This window comes from Palaemon carinicauda, chromosome 9 (genome assembly GCF_036898095.1).
Source record: "Palaemon carinicauda isolate YSFRI2023 chromosome 9, ASM3689809v2, whole genome shotgun sequence".
NCBI lineage: Eukaryota > Metazoa > Arthropoda > Malacostraca > Decapoda > Palaemonidae > Palaemon > Palaemon carinicauda.
This window is the reverse complement of record NC_090733.1, coordinates 117,612,654-117,633,295: the sequence shown is the minus strand read 5'-3', so window position 1 is coordinate 117,633,295 and position 20,642 is coordinate 117,612,654. Positions and strand designations below refer to the sequence as shown.

The following is a 20,642-nucleotide window of genomic DNA, read 5'->3' as shown; positions in this document are numbered from 1 at the left end:
CTCTCTCTCTCTCTCTCTCTCTCTCTTTTTTTAAGGGTAGTTGGTTTTGGTGGTTACAATATCATTTGTTTTTTGTTCTATTTTCTGCTAAAGAACGTCTATAGTAAGGAAAGTATACATTAAAAAAACTATATTAGCTTGGATTATTATTTCAGTCTATTTCACCGTATCTCACATATACAGATATATATATATATATATATATATATATATATATATATATATATATATATATATATATATATGTGTGTGTGGGGGGGAGGATGTGAACACGCATACCTCCACGTTCTACTTTAGCATGATGGTCGTGCATGGAATAAGACCCGTGTTTGATGTATATATGTAAATGTTTAAGGACTACCTTTTCTACTTTTTCAATCTAATCTTTGTACACACACACACACACACACACACACACACACACACACATATATATATATATATATATATATATATATATATATATATATATATATATATATATATATATATATATATATATACATACATATATATAATGTATATGCATTATGAACAAAGTATAACTATATCAACAGATGAAATCGCACTGCACGTAAAATACTCTACATTTTGAATGATTAATCGAATAATAAAGTTAACATTTGGCCTCTGACATTGCAAAATGCTAATTCCACTTACTAGTGCCAAATAACAATATAATACCTTAGCTCATGAATCATGTTATGATCTAGATTACTCTAGCATAGGTCAGATAAAACGAATGCCATATGATCTTGTATTTACTTGTAGCACATCGTGACCAATGTTGTAGGATGTTCATAAATAAGATTTTGAGCCCCGTTGGCGTAAGGTTACCTTAATCTGACTTAATAACAACAACTAATTACTATAGTATTTTCTTGTGGGCTATTTATAGGAGACGATGCCCGTGCTGGCATAAGGCCTACTGAATCTAACCAAAACCAAATTAAACAGCTACAGCAAGAACGTGATCATCATTGTACAGGTCAGATGAAATCGTGGGCTTTTGAGCTTGAATAGAATGCAACATAAAAGTCTTCACTACAGTCCCCTTTTACGTATTCGAAACAGTGATAAATGTGATTATTGCGAAGATGTTGAATACAGTATGCACATTTTATTTTTATTTTTGCAGGCACATACTAACAATATTGATGTATTTCAAAAGTGTATTATTTCATACTTGTGACATAAACAGGGACAATTTTTTAACTACATTAATGTTCAGTTACAGATATGGGACGATAAAGGATTATAATAGCGCCACTGTATTGATTGTTGGTTATTTATGTGATGTTTAGGTCAGTAAGAAGAAACGACATACGAAAGAGGAAACAGATGACCTTTCTTAAGTGTAAATTTCATTATGATTGGTGGCTTTAAAAAATGTGTATATAGAAAGAATGAATAGAATGTTCACAAAAAAGTATTTACATTATTGTTTTTGAGTAACTAAAAATCAAAATCAAAATCAAGAGGTGTAATTTTGTTGATTGTTAATTTAGATTGTTTATGCTTGTATAAAAATGCTTTTGATTGTAATCACACTGGAAATATTGTGATCGTAAAAAAAATTTAATTTAACTTTTAAAATAAAAAGATAAAAAAAGTCCCCCTCTTGCATGCTAACCAGTTGATTTACAGCCTGTGCTGACGTGACGTCATCTTAACCTACCAAAATTTGCCAACAACATTAAAAATGTGACTATTTTCCTCAGGGTGTACGAGTGTGTGGTCGCTCTTCATCTACGGAGTGGGAACTTTGGTCGGGGAAAAGTTCTACCACCGATACCACGCATCGGTGCCGTTGCTCGCCCGCGGGTTACTTTATGTCACATGGATCTACATGTGGGAATACACGACAGGTAAGCTGTAGCCCTAGTATTAGGTCTGATTAAAATAGGGAGCTGAGAGCCATGCAGGATAAAAGAAAATAGGTGTTTTATTTGATTTTGGCTCACAGTTAGGCTGGAGAGCCACGATGGCTGTTGACGTAACATAGATGTGTATGTACTTAATATCCCACCGTTATCCTTACAGTGAGGGTTGATTGCTTGATGCGCCCTCTCCAGTTACTTCTATTATATGCACCCTTTTCCACCAAATCGCTTCTCTCCATATCATCCTTCACCTTATCTCTCAATCTAATTCTCTGTCTCCTTCTCGATCTCCTCTCCCTCCTCACTCCCGCACAAGACCTACAGATAGTATATCTGTAATTCTTGCTCCCTCCCCACCAGCCATCCTCAACACGTGCCCACATCATCTCAACCGTGACACTCTTATCACCTCTAATCTTTACTACCCGTGCCATTCTTTTTATTTCATCATTTTCCAATCTTTTAAGTAGTGATATTCTCATAATACACTTCAACATTCTCATAACGGTTATCTCAAGCTTTGTTTTCCTCTTTTTGTCTTTCAGAACCCACGTTTCTGATCCAGGCATTAACGCTGGTCTTATTACAGTTTTATAGATCTTGACTTTTAGCATGATTGGCATTTTCTTATCTCGTACCACTTCCGCCCCTTCCCTCAACTTCAGCTTCACATCCTCCATATATGTTTAGAGTATAGTCTCTCTCTCTCTCTCTCTCTCTCTCTCTCTCTCTCTCTCTCTCTCTCTCTCTCTCTCTCTCTCTCTCTCTGTACATATACATATATATATATATATATATATATATATATATATATATATATATATATATATGTGTGTGTGTGTGTGTGTGTGTGTGTGTGTGTGTGTTTGTGTAAATTCTATATATGCACTTGTAAGAGTGGGTGTATGTTTATGGGGATATTATACATTGATTCATACATACTAGCATATAAGTATACACTTATCTATATTCAATCATACATCCATGTAGATAAGAATTGCAAGTAAGGAATCATACTTTGAGCCTTGACGTTTTTAACGTGTCCTAAGCTGATCATTCGCCTAGTGGGATCAAGTAGCCGGTATAGTCCCTTTTCAAACCGGTAATAAATAAGTAAATAAATCTCTAAATAAATCTCCATACATTCATAAGAAAGTGTGTATACATTCTCATTGAGAAAAACATGTCAAAAGCATACTGTTTTTATTTTACTTTCTGTCGTTTCCTTTTTCCCATTACAATAATATCGTACCTACCGAAAAAAAAGTGTTTCTAACTGAAATGTTAAACTTTTGACTATATGTCCGTGAGGATATTTAGTTGGGAAGAGCCCCCTTGGTTGGTAACACTGCCGGAAAATCTTGCCCGCAGGATACACTGAACCAAAGGATGCATCCTAACCTATCGTAACTTAATGTACAGTGTCCTGGCTGCCCTGCGGACTTCATATTCATCCCCGCCCCTTGGTCTTCCTACAATCACAGTTTAAAACATATCGTTCATTAAGTTCCTATAGAAATTCCCCAATCACATATTTCACGTGTATACGCTTATATATATGCATTGTTTGTTCTAAAAAATAGAACACAGGTTACCGTGGATAGAAAGATATAGATAGATAGATAGATAGTTAAATAGATAAATAGATAGATATATACATGTGTGTTTAACACTGTACACATCCATGTAGGCCTATAAAATATTTCCAGCACACATTTTACTTGAATATCTGTTATAACAGCTTTCCACGAAATCTATAAAGACTTCAAAGCACCTGCGAATGACTGCCTATAAATATGTAAGTGTGTGACTCACGTACCTCTCCCGTGCCCCAGGTCGCATACTAAGGATGTACGACGCTTGTCCCTGGGACTACTCGGAGAGGCGCTACAACGTGCACGGCCTGATAACATTGGAGTATTTCCCCGCCTGGTACACCGTGTCTCTCCTCACCGAACAGCTGATCATCCGCAACGTGTTATTTCTCTCCTTGTCTTCGCTAGACAATCACAACAGATTGACCCAGAAAGGCTAGTGCGGTTCTGGGACAAATCTGGGGCCACCTTGCTGCACTCTGGGACGGGCCAAATACAATTTATGCAAGCCGTGATATATAATTTTGTTTTTTCTTTTTGGAAGTGTTGTTGTCCCGATGTTATGGTTTGTTGTTGAAGTTTTAACTAAGGTTTTAGTTGCTGACATTCCGTGATTATTTTATTAGAGTTATGAGGAGTCCTTTATGGGCTTGAATAATGAAGTGATTCTCTCTCTCTCTCTCTCTCTCTCTCTCTCTCTCTCTCTCTCTCTCTCTCTCTCTCTCTCTCTCTCTCTCTCTCTCTCTCTCTCCGAAAACTGCGTCATTGTCAGGATGCAAATTAATAAATGAACTACAATGTAACTGTATTTAATAATGTAAACATTCTCTCTCTCTCTCTCTCTCTCTCTCTCTCTCTCTCTCTCTCTCTCTCTCTCTCTCTCTCTCTCTCTCTCTCTCTCTCGAAAACTGCGTCATTGTCAGGATGCAAATTAATAAATGAACTACAATGTAACTGTATTTAATAATGTAAACATTCTCTCTCTCTCTCTCTCTCTCTCTCTCTCTCTCTCTCTCTCTCTCTCTCTCTCTCTCTCTCTCTCTCTCTCTCTCATATGTCTGTGTACATATACTTGATATTTAGAAAATATAAGGAAGAAGAAAAATATTAAAAGTAAATCTGACTAAATGAATTTAGCAAACAATTGTCAGACTGTGAAATGTGTTAAAAGAAAAATACCTTTAGACAGAGTCTGTGAGATAGACTGGAATGGAGGAATCACAGATGAAGCCGTTAAAGATAGAATATGAAAAAGAATTAATAGATTAAATACGTTTCACATGGAATTGATTGAAAACCAATGCAAGAATATCACTATCAGGATCAGTGATATTGAAAAAAAAAAAATGAGAAATTTTGGGAATACAAAACTTCATAGGAATAATTTTCGGATATGTTTGCGATTAATATTTGATCCTCGAGAAGTAGCAAATAGATAAGCAATGCTCTTTAGCTATATGGAAGATAAGAAAATAACTCGTATTATTTCTATAGCAAGTCTGATGTTTTGCACGGGCGAATAATATAAAAAGATAAGGAAATAAGTCGTAATATGTTCACAGCAAATCTCATAAGTTTGGCAGGGGCTAATAATTAATAATTAGTTATAAAAAGAGAAGGAAATCACTCTTATTCTTTCCATAACAGATTTGGTGAGTCATACAAGCGGTTAATGAAATATAAGAGGAAAACTAAAAGTTTATGAAAAATACAGAGTAAAGCTTAAAGAAATGCAAGAAATATAAGAGAAAGAAAAAAAAATGTAGTGAAAAAGCACATCAAAGACGAAAGTTAATCGATTAGGCACCCAAACGAAATTCTAAACAGGTAGCGAGTCTCGCTTGGCGTGATAAGCGGAAAATGCCGGGAAAGATTTTGACCTTAGGAGAAGGGCCAAGGTTAAATCAGTCCAATGTAGAGTCGGAAATATTTATAGTGAGCTTTTCAGACATATATTAGAATTGCCATTTTATTTTATTTTAAAACGTTTAGCCCCTAAAAGTAACTATTTCTTCATATCGTTAACTTTCAGAAGGCAAAATATCTTTAGTCAACTTTAGTGGCAGCTACCTTCTTGAGCTCTCATACCAAGGCATTTATAGTGAGCTTTTCAGACATATATTAGAATTGCCATTTTATTCTATTTTAAAACGTTTAGCCCCAAAAGGTAACTATTTCTTCATATCGTTAACCTTCAAAAGGCAAAATATCTTTAGTCAATTTTTGTGGCAGCTAACTTCTTGAGCTCTCATACCAAGGGGTTTTCTTCCTAATCGGGTAGTTGAATCAGTAGAACTTCAAAAGTTCAAAGTTGGAGCAAATGCTTTTTTGTTGACCAGGCGGACATGAGTCTTTTTATAGTTTATTCATGACATATTTCTTTTTGATGTCGTTAATAGTTTATATATGACATGTCTGTTTTGACGTTGTTACTTTTTTTAGAATGATTTATTGTTAATTTGTTCTCTTCATTTATTTATTTCCTTGTTTCCTTTCCTCACTGGGCTATTTTTCCCTGTTGGAGCCCCTGGGCTTATAGCATCTTGCTTTTCCAACTAGGGTTGTAGCTTGGATAGTAATAATAATAATTCCCATTTCTTTTGGACATTTCCTTTTTCTTCTACGTCTTTTAAGGTTAAAATTACTCATCTTATTTCTTCTCTCTTCATTTCTTCGGGCCATTTCCTTTGTCTCCCACGTCGTTTAAGACCAAATTTACTTATCCTCTTCTCACTTCATTTCTTCTGTCCATTTCCTTGATCTCCTAAGCTTTTTAAGGCCAAAATTACTTATCCTCTTTCTTCTCTCTTCATTTCTTCTGTCCATTTCCTTGATCTCCTAAGCCTTTTAAGGCCAAAATTACTTATCCTCTTTCTTCTCTCTTCCTTTCTTCGGGCCATTTCCTTGATCTCCTAAGCCTTTTAAGGCCAAAATTACTTATCCTCTTTCTTCTCACTTCCTTTCGTCGGGCCATTTCCTTGATCTCCTAAGCCTTTTAAGGCCAAAATTACTTATCCTCTTTCTTCTCACTTCCTTTCTTCGGGCCATTTCCTTGATCTCCTAAGCCTTTTAAGGCCAAAATTACTTATCCTCTTTCTTCTCACTTCCTTTCGTCGGGCCATTTCCTTGATCTCCTAAGCCTTTTAAGGCCAAAATTACTTATCCTCTTTTTTCTCTCTTCGTTTCTTCTGGCCATTTCCTTTTTTTTCCCCGTCTTTTAAGGCCAAAATTACTTATCTTATTTCTTCTCCCTCTCTGTTCCCTAGAGCCTTATATAACTAAATGATCCCGCCCCCAAAATTGCATCGCTTTCTGAATAAATACAAACGTTTGGTTCGTGATTCTTCTTAACGAAAATATTTTCTACAAAACATTACATCATTAGGAGACTTTATCAAGTTTTCTTGACTCTCTCTGACCACCTTGGCTTTTCAACTCTTTCCGGTATTACATACGACGTCATTTAGCCTATCTTTTTTGTTATTTTTATCTTTTATTTGATTTCATGCATAAAATATCTCTCTAACTCATCTTGAAGTTTTGTACTTAATAATAATCTACTTTAAATATCTATCCATTGGTATTTCTCAACACTGGCTCTGCCACTTCCCTTACCGACCATCTTTCATAGTGCCAATTTCTTTTCCCATTAGAAAATTCATTTCGGGCTATAGAATTTTAAAAATGTTGGACGCCACGCCCTTTCTCACTTGAATCCGACGCTTGGCATCACAAGTCCTGAAAAATCTCTGAAGCCAGTTGATAAATGCGATACTAGAAGTCTTGAAAGTCAAGGAAGCTGGATAGATAGCTTTGTCTGACACAAAGTGTCTTGAAAACAGCTCAGGCCAGATTTTTTTCCCTCGCTGATAAAAGAGTTTTACATTTTTTAAAAATCTGTTTTTGACAAAGTATCGGATGGATTCTGTGGAACAGACTGCTGCCCTTCGAAAGGGCAAAAGAGATTTCGGTTCCTCCTTTCCGATGATGGTGTCCTATGAAGAGAATGGAGACGCTGTGATAAAAAAGATCTGAACGAACCAATCTGAGAAACTTTAAATCTGACTTTTGAAAATGACCAAAGCTAAGAAGAACGAAAAGTGTTAAAGTTTAGTTTGACGCGCCCACGGTCTAGGCAGGATCTAAGGATCCTGGGTCTAGCGCTCAAGTATTATATACTATCTAAGGATCCTGGGTCTAGCGTTATAGGTATTATATCTATCTAATGATCCTGGGTCTATCGCTCTATGTGTTATATACTATCGAAGGATCCTGGGTCTACCGTTCTAGGTATTATATACTATCTAAAGATTCTGGGTCTACCACTCTATGTATTATATACTATCGAAGGATCCTGTGTCTAGAGCGCCAGGTATTTTATGCTATCGAAGGATCCTGGGTCTAGAGCTCCAGGTATTTTATACTATCGAAGGATCCTGTGTCTAGAGCTCCAGGTATTTTATGCTATCTAATGATCCTGGGTCTATCGCTCTATGTATTATATACTATCGAAGGATCCTGGGTCTACCGTTCTAGGTATTATATACTATCAAATGATCCTGGGTCTATCGCTCTATGTATTATATACTATCGAAGGATCCTGGGTCTACCGTTCTAGGTATTATATACTATCTAAAGAATCTGGGTCTACCGCTCTATGTATTATATACTATCGAAGGATCCTGTGTCTAGAGCTCCAGGTATTTTATGCTATCGAAGGATCCTGGGTCTAGAGCTCCAGGTATTTTATACTATCGAAGGATCCTGTGTCTAGAGCTCCAGGTATTTTATACTATCGAAGGATCCTGGGTCTAGAGCTCCAGGTATTTAATACTATCGAAGGATCCTGTGTCTAGAGCTCCAGGTATTTTATACTATCGAAGGATCCTGGGTCTAGAGCTCCAGGTATTTTATACTATCGAAGGATCCTGTGTCTAGAGCTCCAGGTATTTTATACTATCGAAGGATCCTGGGTCTAGAGCTCCAGGTATTTTATACTATCGAAGGATCCTGTGTCTAGAGCTCCCGGTATTTTATACTATCGAAGGATCCTGTATCTAGAGCTCCAGGTATTTTATACTATCGAAGGATTCTGGGTCTAGGGCTTTAGGTATTATATACTTAGCCGTGGACGCAATACTACTGCGTCTGTTGTTATAAGATCATACATCTACCGTAAATGAAACCTTTAATCCAGATATGTTAACCAAAGATTTGACATCCAAAGAGAAATAATGGTTACATCTTTACCAAAAAAGGAGTATTTTGCCAAATTCAGCTACGAAGAAAATGAACCAAATAAAAACCGATACGATGATAAGCGTTTCCCCAAATAACGTTTTAGTATCACCTTTTGCATTTTATCTTTGTAGCATGTTAAGACTTAAATTAGACTTATAGAACAATCTAGTCGTAAGCTACAGTGTATACTGTTGACTTTATCTCTTTTTTTTTCGTTGGTCTTTTATTACGTTTTCAAATGTTTTATTGTTATTGTTATTTTTTTTTTATCTCAGCATTATATTAGTACCTGATATTATCGCTTAGGTATGACTCCTTTTTTATTAGTTTATTGACCGATTTTTTAAAATTAGATATTCCTATTTTATAAAACTTTAAAAGAATAGTTTTTACGGCAATTTTCTTTACAATAATTTACCAAACGAGAATTTTTAACTCATGATCTGTGAAATAAAAAACAACTCATTTTATTTTTATAACAATTTGTTAAATGATAAATTATGTCATTAACAAGTGAGATTTTTTCTTTCTTTATCATTATTACAATTATTTAATAAGTGAAAACTGTTCTTATTGTTAATTATGAGTACTACTTTTATTTCTTTATCTTAACAGTAATTTATGAAATGATATACCGTTGTTATCTTTCTCCTAAGGTAGTCTGACATCCTTAACTGTAGCGTCAGTTTTCCACTTGTCCAATAAAGGAAACCGTAGTCCAAATAGCGATGAATGCATATTAAGGATTTCCAAGGTCTGTTATAGAAGATTTAACATATATAAGATTACGTATATCTAAAACTAATAGACGGCATGCTAGTAGTTCTTAAACCTATAACGGGAGTATAGGGTATTATGATGTTTATCGATTTTCAGATCTTAAATTAACGTTGTTGTTATTTTTTTTTTTAATGTTCCTGCAATAATTTCTATGTGTGTGTACTCAGATCTTATAATATACATCTCTGGTGACAAGTACAAATAATGAGAGCTGTCTCGTTGAGAGACAAAGACAGTTAATAGTTGATTTGAATAACAAATGGTCGTGTGAGTTATCGTAGAGTGTATACTTGCTTGCCGTTGTTGTAAAGGTATTGTAACATCACTGAACGAACACCACTTTGAGCATAAACTATTTATTATTATTATTATTTTTATAAAACAGGCATAAACTAACTTGAAATCAAGTCTCTTCCTGTAGGCCTGTCTGCATGTACAAGTTTAAAAAGAAATACTTTAATTATTAATCTTATCCCATTAGCCCTAAAATCCCATAGGTCAGCGAAACTCTTCAATGGATTCGAATGTATTTTCATTTTTACCCTTACGCTAAGTGGAATGAGTTTGATACCCTGAAGAAGTAAAGCTTACCAACTCGCAATATGATAATGTCGTAACTTTAATAAAGGCACAATTCGAGTGTTTGTTGAAAAGTCACGAAACTTGGTAGAATTTGCAACTGAGTATAATGTTTTTAAATGCAATATACCAGTGAGGTTATAAATAAAAGACTCGTGATTAAGCCATAAATCGTAGAACCAAAACACCGTGAGAGGAATAGACCTGCCTCAAACTCTCGTGAATTATACTCAGAACTCTGAACTTGTTTACGATCTTTTCCGATAGATTGACTGTAGGACGACCCAGTATTTATGTTGACTCTGGGACGACCTATAGATATCGGATTTAATATCGAAGACAACACCAGTCTTCATTCGTTCGGACAGAAAAAAATACTCGTACGTAAAACAAATGATTCCTCAAGTTTATACCAAACTCAACTCATTCTGAAAAATTAATATATTTTCTGTATGTTATTTAGAGATAAGGGTAAGATCCATCGCCTTTAATCTGGTTGAAATGTCCATGAAATTAACTTGAGATCAAAACGATTATCATATTAACCGATGAATACTTTTAAGATACCACATCTTGTAGTGAGGGCAAGACTCCTAGGTTTTACAGTGCAAAAGAATCCGCCATATTGAATAAGAGCAGTAAAACGTTCTACTCATTACATTATCACAAGGAGGCCAATTTTCTGTTTAATCCATAGGTAAAAAGAGGAATTCGACTGAGTTCACGAACCAAGTCTACTATGTTTGTCCCCTTTGTGGATGAAGACTGTTAGGTGGAACATTTCTAACCTCCAAAGAGATGCTATAGACAAAAAATAAGAACAAACAGGGTTTCGTAGTTACTAATGTATCTTGCCTTTCGTGCAAACAAAGCGTAGACAATTTCATTAAGGGTAAAAAAGCATTTATTTAAAAGAAATACATTGAGAAATCGACCTTTCACCGCCAGTTAAGTAGAATCTTTTTAGGTCCAACCATCCTTCTTACCAAGAGTCCTGCGAGGTGCCACAACACCTGTCGCAGTCTTTTGAAAGACTATCAGATCCTTTTTGCATGCACGGAATACTACTTAGTTCCATCACGTCCACAGGTAATTCGAGTGATAGTTATTGATTAAGAAATACACCACGCTTCTATCCAAAGTGTTTTTAAAAATAAAACAAAAGAAGTTTGTTCGCTGTTCATTTGTTATAGAACATTTTTCTTGGTCAAGAGAAAACTGTTTACAATCCGATGTCAATCGTAAATAAAGAGATCTTAGGTGTTCCTAAGCAATGGTTGTTAATGTTGATTAAGAATGTATTTTTGAATACCTGGTTGTTAAATGTTTGAAAAGTATTTTGGCGCACATGAATATTTATATCATGATTTATTGTTTGATGGTGTAATTCGAAATAAACTACATAATCTTTTATACATCGTCGTCATTTCTGACCTAAAGGTTTTTCTCTGTTGTTTTAAGCTAAGGAAATTTCCTCGTGGGGACGAACGGGATAAACCTAATTACCTCCGCCAACGAAGTTGGAAGGAGGTTATATTTTCACCCCTGTTTGTGTGTTTGTAATTTGTTTGTTTGTGGACAGCTTCCTGGTCACAATTTTAATCGTAGAGTAATGAAACTTGCAGGGATGAACTATTACGTAAAAAGCTGGAAATGATTAAATTTTGGAAGATCTAGGTCATGGTTGAGTAAAATGTCCATTTCACGTAATCAGCCATAAGTTTGAACATAGTTGTCACAGACTTTAAACTTTGTTCATATTTGAGTGTATGAAAATCCACACCAATTGATACATGTTAAGGTCAAGGTCAAGGTAGAGCAAAAGGTCCAGAAAAACGTTGCCGTGCGGAGGTCTGCTGTCTCTAGTTTACTATATAATTAAATGCAATAATGGCCGTTAAACTTTAGTTTAATTTCAATTTCGGTTATAGTTATCTTATTTTCGAACTGTTAGAATAGCTCATTGAAGGGCTTTACGTAGAGAGAAAGTAATTCATATTAGTTGTATTTTTGTCTTAACAGTCTTTTATTGTCCCTTAGCCTTATTCTTTTGTAAAAAAAAGAAAAAAAAAAAAAAAATTGTAATATTTCAATGGATTATGTTAAACAAAAATTGTTGCGGAAAATTGAGGTGAAATATTTATGCTACCTGAAGCAATGAAGGGTTTATAGATATTCACAGCTATCATTAAGTCGCAAACACTAAAATTCAGAGCACCGTGATGAAAACATCTTGAGATGATATAGGTATGATTCAAATTTTCAATAACTGTAAAGTTAAATCATTATTGACTTTCTTTTTACAACTGGAAAATAGACTTATTCATAATACCTTACTATTTTAAGTTCTAATTGATTTTAATATAATCATGCCCCAAAATCAATTATCGGTCTGAGCGATCAAAGTTTATGCTTAGCATTTCAAGGCTGAACTAAATCAACTATTATCATGATACTACTTCTGCATTTTCCCCCCTGACAAAGAAACAGTACAAGTGAATCTTTACGAAGGAACACGCATACTACAAGAAGTGTGACTTCTTCCCTCTGCTGAGTCCATCTTTTAGATTATTTCATTTAGCTCTGGAAGGGCAGAATCCTCTTGGCATTGATTGTCTTCTCCCAATTGCTCTTAATCCAGATGGCTGCCATACCCAAGTCAGAGAACTTCTGTCCAATTATTCCAGTCCAATGGAATCTTATTGAAAAGACACAACTACTAGAAGAAGTCAAATTTGTTTCTTCTGCATTTGTCTCCACGACAAAGAAACAGTATAAGGGAATTGTCATGTCAAGGAGAAAATTTCACATTGAATAAGTTGGTGTATATATATATATATATATATATATATATATATATATATATATATATATATATACATATATATATATATATATATATGTATATATATATATATATATATATATATATATATATATATATATATATATATATATATATATATATATGTGTGTGTGTGTGTGTGTGTGTGATTAGGTATTTTATGAGTTTTGTTCGTTAGTTAAACGATAGAGAGACATTGATTTGGAGAGAGAGAGAGAGAGAGAGAGAGAGAGAGAGAGAGAGAGAGAGAGAGAGAGAGAGAGAGAGAGAGAGAGAGAGAGAGAGAGAGGGAGGGAGGAAAAAAAAAAATTAGTGTCAAGTGGCACTTCAGAGCCCATATTTGTGAAAAGTGCTTATGTTGCGTTTTAGCTAGGCAAAACATCGCGGCCAAACGATAAAAACATATTGAGTGACTTACTCAAAAGAAATACCCGCGCGACTTAGAAGCAGGAAAGACACCAAGCAATGTATGACGTCACCAATACGTCAGAAGAGGGGACCAATAAAACACAAGAACAGTCACATAATGTGACGTAATTACAACGCCCATGTTCAGGTCTACCTAAGCCGAAGGAGGGATTGGAGAGGCTGCTCTTTCCTAAAAGTAACAACAACGATAGAGTGTCCTTCCTCCCCCATCCTGGGGCGAGACCCCACACCAAGTGCCGAGCTGGCAGGCACTTACTCAACCTCAGGTTAACCACAAGAAATTTCTAAGTGTCCAAAGGAGGACGACGATGGGACCAAGATCTCACCGCTGCCACCAGTTTGTAATACAATATGGGGCAAATTTTATTTCCTTATTAAGCATCACTTCAATATTATTTTCAATTAATATGAGTTAGTCAGTCATTCATATCAGCTCAAATAGTTATTTATTTTTAGACCCTCAAGAGAGTGGGTGCAGGTAAAATGCCGTTTAGTTTCCTTAACTTTACTGGTGAACTTTGTGAACAATGATTTTACAATAATCCTCTACGTTAATAGTTAATTTCAAACATAGACTGGAACAAAAAAAAAAAAAAAAAAACTTGAAGACTGGAGGCTGCAACCATAGACTTCTGCTACACACTTGAGCATTCGGGATGCGAAATCTATGAGTCCCCTGATGTGGGCAAATAGGGGTTCGTTTCTTCAACGGGTGTCCACTCATCGACCATCTTCAGGGTAATTTCTCCTACATCGTAGATAACTCTTCACCTTCCGGTTGAAAAGCAAATTTTTGGCAGAAAGGGAACTTGGTCCCATCGTCATCCTCCTTTGGACATGGAAATTTCTTGTGGTTAACTTGACATTAAGTAAGTGCCTGCCAGCTCGGCACTTGGTGTTGGGCCTAGCCCCAGGATGGGGGAGAAAGGACAATCTATCGTTGTTGTTACTTTTAGGAAAGAACAGCCTCTTCAGTCCCTCCATCGGCTTAAGTAGCCCAGAACAAGGGCATTGTAATTACGTCACGTCATGTGACTGTTGCGTTTTATTGGCCCCCTCTTCTGACATAATGGTGACGTCATACATTACTTGGTGTCTTTACCTGCTTTTAAGTAGCGCATGCATTTCTGTTGAATGAGTCACTCGATATGTTTTTATCGTTTGGTAGCGGTGTTTTGCCTAACTAAAACGCAACATAAGCACTTTTCACAAACATGGGCTCTCCAGTGCCACTTGACTCTAATTTCTCTCTCTCTCTCTCTCTCTCTCTCTCTCTCTCTCTCTCTCTCTCTCTCTCTCTCTCTCTCTCTCTCTCTCTCTCTCGACTAAACTTAATTCACTTTACCTATATTTTACTCCTCTGAGACCTTAAATGACCATTTCTTTTGAAGGGATTTGATAATTCTTGACTGAACTTAATTCACTTTACCTATATTTTACTCCTCTGAGACCTTAAATGATCATTTCTTTTGAAGGGATTTGATAATTCTTGACTGAACTTAATTCACTTTACCTATATGTTACTCCTCTGAGACCTTAAATGACCAATTCTTTTGAAGGGATTTGATAATTCTTGACTGAACTTAATTCACTTTACCTATATTTTACTCCTCTGAGACCTTGAATGACCAATTCTTTTGAAGGGATTTGATAATTCTTGACTGAACTTAATTCACTTTACCTATATGTTACTCCTCTGAGACCTTAAATGACCAATTCTTTTGAAGGGATTTGATAATTCTTGACTGAACTTAATTCACTTTACCTATATTTTACTCCTCTGAGACCTTAAATGATCATTTCTTTTGAAGGGATTTGATAATTCTTGACTGAACTTAATTCACTTTACCTATATTTTACTCCTCTGAGACCTTGAATGACCAATTCTTTTGAAGGGATTTGATAATTCTTGACTGAACTTAATTCACTTTACCTATATGTTACTCCTCTGAGACCTTAAATGACCAATTCTTTTGAAGGGATTTGATAATTCTTGACTGAACTTAATTCACTTTACCTATATTTTACTCCTCTGAGACCTTAAATGACCATTTCTTTTGAAGGGATTTGATAATTCTTGACTGAACTTAATTCACTTTACCTATATGTTACTCCTCTGAGACCTTAAATGACCAATTCTTTTGAAGGGATTTGATAATTCTTGACTGAACTTAATTCACTTTACCTATATTTTACTCCTCTGAGACCTTGAATGACCAATTCTTTTGAAGGGATTTGATAATTCTTGACTGAACTTAATTCACTTTACCTATATGTTACTCCTCTGAGACCTTAAATGACCAATTCTTTTGAAGGGATTTGATAATTCTTGACTGAACTTAATTCACTTTACCTATATTTTACTCCTCTGAGACCTTAAATGACCAATTCTTTTGAAGGGATTTGATAATTCTTGACTGAACTTAATTCACTTTACCTATATGTTACTCCTCTGAGACCTTAAATGACCAATTCTTTTGAAGGGATTTGATAATTCTTGACTGAACTTAATTCACTTTACCTATATGTTACTCCTCTGAGACCTTAAATGATCATTTCTTTTGAAGGGATTTGATAATTCTTGACTGAACTTAATTCACTTTACCTATATGTTACTCCTCTGAGACCTTAAATGACCAATTCTTTTGAAGGGATTTGATCATTCTTGACTGAACTTAATTCACTTTACCTATATGTTACTCCTCTGAGACCTTAAATGATCATTTCTTTTGAAGGGATTTGATAATTCTTGACTGAACTTAATTCACTTTACCTATATTTTACTCCTCTGAGACCTTAAATGACCATTTCTTTTGAAGGGATTTGATAATTCTTGACTGAACTTAATTCACTTTACCTATATGTTACTCCTCTGAGACCTTAAATGACCAATTCTTTTGAAGGGATTTGATAATTCTTGACTGAACTTAATTCACTTTACCTATATTTTACTCCTCTGAGACCTTAAATGACCAATTTTGAAGGGATTTGATCATTCTTTACTGAGCCTATCTTATTATTTCAAAATTTTAGGATATTTCTCTTTTGTGGGCCAAGATTGCGGCTTTACATCTAAATTTCACAATGTTAACTGTGGTAATAAACGATGTTTTATTGATTCTAGTGAAATGTGTGAAGATTTTCAGCAACACCAACAAAATAACCACAACAATAACTCTAATAATAATAATAAAAACCAAGCCAATGAGGGGGGCAAGCCAACCTCAACTTGGTGGGAAAAGACAAAGAAGAAGAAGAATTTAGGTGAAATGGGATCAGTTGAGCAGTCTGTATTATATAAAGTGAGCAAAACAAAGAGGTAGTCCTGGCCTCAACCAAATCCACGAAAAATGGTCTTATTTAACAAAGCCTAACCTACCTGACCTTACATTGCTATTGACCTCTCGTCATTGATGACCACGCACCTGTCTTACCCTCAAGAAACTTGCCATCTTAATAGTCGTCTGCATCAACCCACACTTAGCGAAAATATTTCTCAAATCATATCAATTATTGTTGCGTCGATCTTGTGTGGTGGGTTCCACATAACCAGCTTCAAGTACCAAATTCTAATACTAGTTCTTGTAGCTTAGCCTATATTGTTTCGAACAGATGTAAGCAGCTGACACTCTTTGAAAATAAAAAGAAGACTTCCCAATCGGGTAGTTGAATCACTAGAATTTCAAAAGTTCAAAGTTGCAGCAGACATAAGTCTTTTTAGAGTTTATAAATGACCTATCTGTTTTGACGTTGTTACTATTTTTAGACTGATCTATTGTTAATTTGTTATCTCAATTATTTATTTCCTTTCCTCACTGGGCTATTTTTCCTTGTTGGAGCCCTTGGGCTTATAGCATCTTGCTTTTCCAACTATGGTTGTAGCTTGGCTAATAATAACAACAACAACAACAACAATAATAATAATTGACCAGAGCTTATTTGAAAATGATGCAAAGTGTATCCTGCGCCGCTGCGTGTAGAGGTCACGAATTAGTAAAATGCTTCAAGCATAAAGTAAAGAGTGTACAGACAATTATATAGGTCTCAAACATTATTTGTAAAACAAGGCTATTTCTTGACACTCTTGTTCCCTACACGGTGAAGAAGATATGCTCTTGACTTCACTATACATTGGCAAGTTTCATCCCTAGTCTATCTGGGGCGGAAAGTACTGTAGGAGTGATTTTTCACAGACCACAGGATTTTTCTTCAGGCTGACGAAAGATTCAGTAATGAATGTAAAGACAAAAGTTAGTTTATTTTTATTTCTTGAAAGTACAGTAGAGTTACACCTACAACCTCCACATGGACGATAGCTCCAAAGACGGGAAATATATAAATATCACTTGAAACCAACAGTTAAAAGTTTTACAGTAAATGGAACAAATTTACAGGTTAGATCTTCTTTACAGCAACTATTAACTCCAGAAAATGTACGAAAGCTGCTCTTTGCCTTTTTTTTTTCTTTTAGGAAATTGGCTCGTAACTGGTACTCAAATGAGCCATTAGAAAACTGTTCTTACAAACTTTAGAAAACTGTTCTTACAAACCTAAATAAAGTTCTACGATGAAAAAGCAAATTAGGATGGAACCCACACTCGCTGCAGCTCGACCAGTTTTCGACGCATCTTTAATAGCAGAAGCTTCAGTTGACGGGACTCTAGTAGTGGCTGAAGCGGAACTAGCGGAAGCGCCTGGTAAAGTAGCAATATACCCTTCCGAATCCGCATCACTTAAAATATCAGTAGCTGTGTCACTTTCAGTCGCTTCTTCGCCAGTGGGAATGCGAAAGGTTACTTGAACGGGAGGATCTGGTAATATCGGTGGGTGAGATTCCACTTCGCGAAATGTGACAGTAGCTGCAAATTCTCTATGTCCAGTGGTGTTTCGAATATCGTAGAAGATTTCCACCTCGCTCGTTGTGGACCAGTAGATTTGTAATCGCTTGAAGTCTTCGCCACATATTCTGTATGACCATAGTGGTGTTATCATTGTTATAGTTATTCATGAAGCCAAAGGAAATTTAATGACATTCAATCATATAGGAGATACTATACTGTACTTATTTGTTATGGGAATAAGGGATAAGGTAATTTTATGTCATGAAATTCAATTCAAGGAACTTTAAAAGTTAGTAATATCTATTTTGGATTTCTTGGCGTTTTAAAACAGACCTATTGTGAAAGAATAACTTTCGAGCTACCAAATTTAGAATTTTGAAAACTTGCAATTATAAGAAAATTTATTTACTGACTGGAACGTGAAATTGGGCTATATAAGCCCTGCGCTGTGGTCTTGAGGCAACCAAACGTAATTGGAGAAAACCATAAATTTACAATAATAAAAAATTTAGGAGGTTGAGCAACAAGGGAGCGGGGATGGAGGTTAAGTAAAGGAATATAAAAGAATTTAGTATAATGGGTTTATACCCAATCAGCTAATTTAAGTTTCATGTAATCAGTCTGTATGGCGTATAGCTAGGAGACTTAAATCCTGTGACCTTAAATTAAGTGCTGTTAAGGGAGAGTTTAAAAAGAAATAATCTAATCGGTAAGAAAATTTCAGAGCGATGTGTACTATCTTAATAATATTATTAGCCAAGGTATAGGCCTAGTCGGAAAAGCAAATTACTACAAACAAAAAGGAGACAATAAGCATAACAGCCCAGTGCAATAGAGAAATTAAGGGGTAAAGATAAAACCCAGATAAATTTAAAACAAACAATATATAAAGATAAATTTTATAGTCAAGATAAACTATGAAAAAGATAGTCAACTTGCCCAACAGTAAAGGCTTTGCACAACCCAGTTCCACAAGGATACTAATTGAGGTTTATAAACTCTGAAACCAATGCAAAATACTTACACGGCTTCGCTGATTTCTTCCGATTTGACCTCTGTTATACTTAACAGCGAGCCCTGACAGCGCGCAGTTGCCTTTACTTTCTCTGGAGGCTCTTTGAACTCGAAAACTATTTCAATCAGGTGGTGTTTTGGCGCTTTGATTTCAAACAAACACCAAGCAGCTACAAGGAGAGGAGGCCAAGGTCAGGATGTTAATATGAAATCTAATTTCTAGTTAAAATGATACTCGAGACTTCAGTATAAACCTTAATTTTCTTGCAATAGCTTTAACAATTTATTATATATATATATATATATATATATATATATATATATATATATATATATATATATATATTTTTTTTTTTTTTTAGTAAGAGTACCGCTAAAGAATGAGACCAAGGTCTAGGGTAGATCACACATTTGAAAAAGAGTAGTTTTTTTTTTAAAATGGTTAACAGCATATAGACTTGCGATGGTCTTAAACAGTGAACAGTTTCTTTCAGTAATATCGTCTTAAAAGAATGCGGGTTGAATAAGTTTATTTATCAATGGTAGAATTGATGATTAATAAAATACTGGGTAAAATTAAACTAGGTACGGGAGCTATAGTTGTACACTTCTGAAAACTACAAAATAAGATGAATGTTACATTTAACACAGACAATCAGGTTCAGAGGATAACTGAAGATAATGATGAGTGATCTGGGAATAATTTGCAATAGAATTTAAGTATGCATTCATGAAGATACTGACAATTTTGACAAAGGAAAAATAAATGTAGAATACAGTAGGAATTTACGCAATAAAGGAATTAGGTAATGTAAAAACAATGAAAGATCACCTACATAGTAAATTGGTTAAATAATGCAGAAGGTTGTTTGCTAAAGTTTTATAGCAGTAGAGACATTAGATTTTAATACGAATCTCTAAGACCCTCTTCAAATCAGTTAGACTGTGAAGAGCGTGGAAAATAGCCAGTGTGAAGATATGTTTATGGAGGATTTATGAATCTGATAAATCCCCAAAGTTGGGGCCTGAGAGACCATTCAGCACCTTAAAATAAATGTCAGGAAGATTAGACAGCAAGGAGGGAAATCAAAATCTGGAACAGTGTAAAAGGCTGAAAAGTGGGTGTAACGAGTCTAAAGCAAGACTACAGCAACCACCCCCACCATCCATTGGCTTCAACCAACGGGGCCAGCCTGAAGAAAACTGGTAAAATACTGGGAGTTGAATGACAGGGCAGGATCAGCAATTAAGCTATAATAGATTACTCGAGTGCCATATGTGGATGAGATCATTATGAGGGGTAGAAGGAAATGGTCTGGTAATGCTCTTCACACTCCCTATGGAAGATTAGTTCACCAAACTTTCAACTGGTCTCCACAAGGCACTAGAAGAGTTGGAAGGTCCAGACCTATATGGCTGAGGACTATGAAGCGTG

The 20,642-nt window shown here is 35.3% G+C and overlaps 2 protein-coding genes and 1 long non-coding RNA gene across 4 annotated transcripts in view; 2 read left to right on the top strand and 1 right to left on the bottom strand.

Annotated features, from left to right (window-relative positions):
• The window catches only part of LOC137647084 (transmembrane protein 229B-like), a 55,077-nt gene extending 50,954 nt beyond the window's left edge, over positions 1 to 4,123 (top strand). For both annotated transcript variants that reach the window (XM_068380306.1, XM_068380305.1), the window contains exons 3-4: positions 1,722 to 1,868; positions 3,719 to 4,123. In XM_068380306.1, the coding sequence (XP_068236407.1) occupies positions 1,722 to 1,868; positions 3,719 to 3,918 (347 nt within the window). In that variant the 3' untranslated portion in view covers positions 3,919 to 4,123. The remainder of the gene's footprint in view (positions 1 to 1,721; positions 1,869 to 3,718) is intronic.
• A 263-nt stretch (positions 4,124 to 4,386) lies between these two features.
• LOC137647088 (uncharacterized) lies at positions 4,387 to 11,489 on the top strand. The gene is made up of 2 exons (XR_011045529.1): positions 4,387 to 7,932; positions 8,179 to 11,489. It is a non-coding gene; the product is annotated as an uncharacterized lncRNA (long non-coding RNA).
• A 6,113-nt stretch (positions 11,490 to 17,602) lies between these two features.
• The window catches only part of LOC137646845 (blastula protease 10-like), a 16,452-nt gene continuing 13,412 nt past the window's right edge, over positions 17,603 to 20,642 (bottom strand). The window contains exons 9-10 of the mRNA XM_068379920.1: positions 19,218 to 19,377; positions 17,603 to 18,318 (exon numbers count right to left, since the gene is read on the bottom strand). Of these exons, the coding sequence (XP_068236021.1) occupies positions 17,895 to 18,318; positions 19,218 to 19,377 (584 nt within the window). The 3' untranslated portion in view covers positions 17,603 to 17,894. The remainder of the gene's footprint in view (positions 18,319 to 19,217; positions 19,378 to 20,642) is intronic.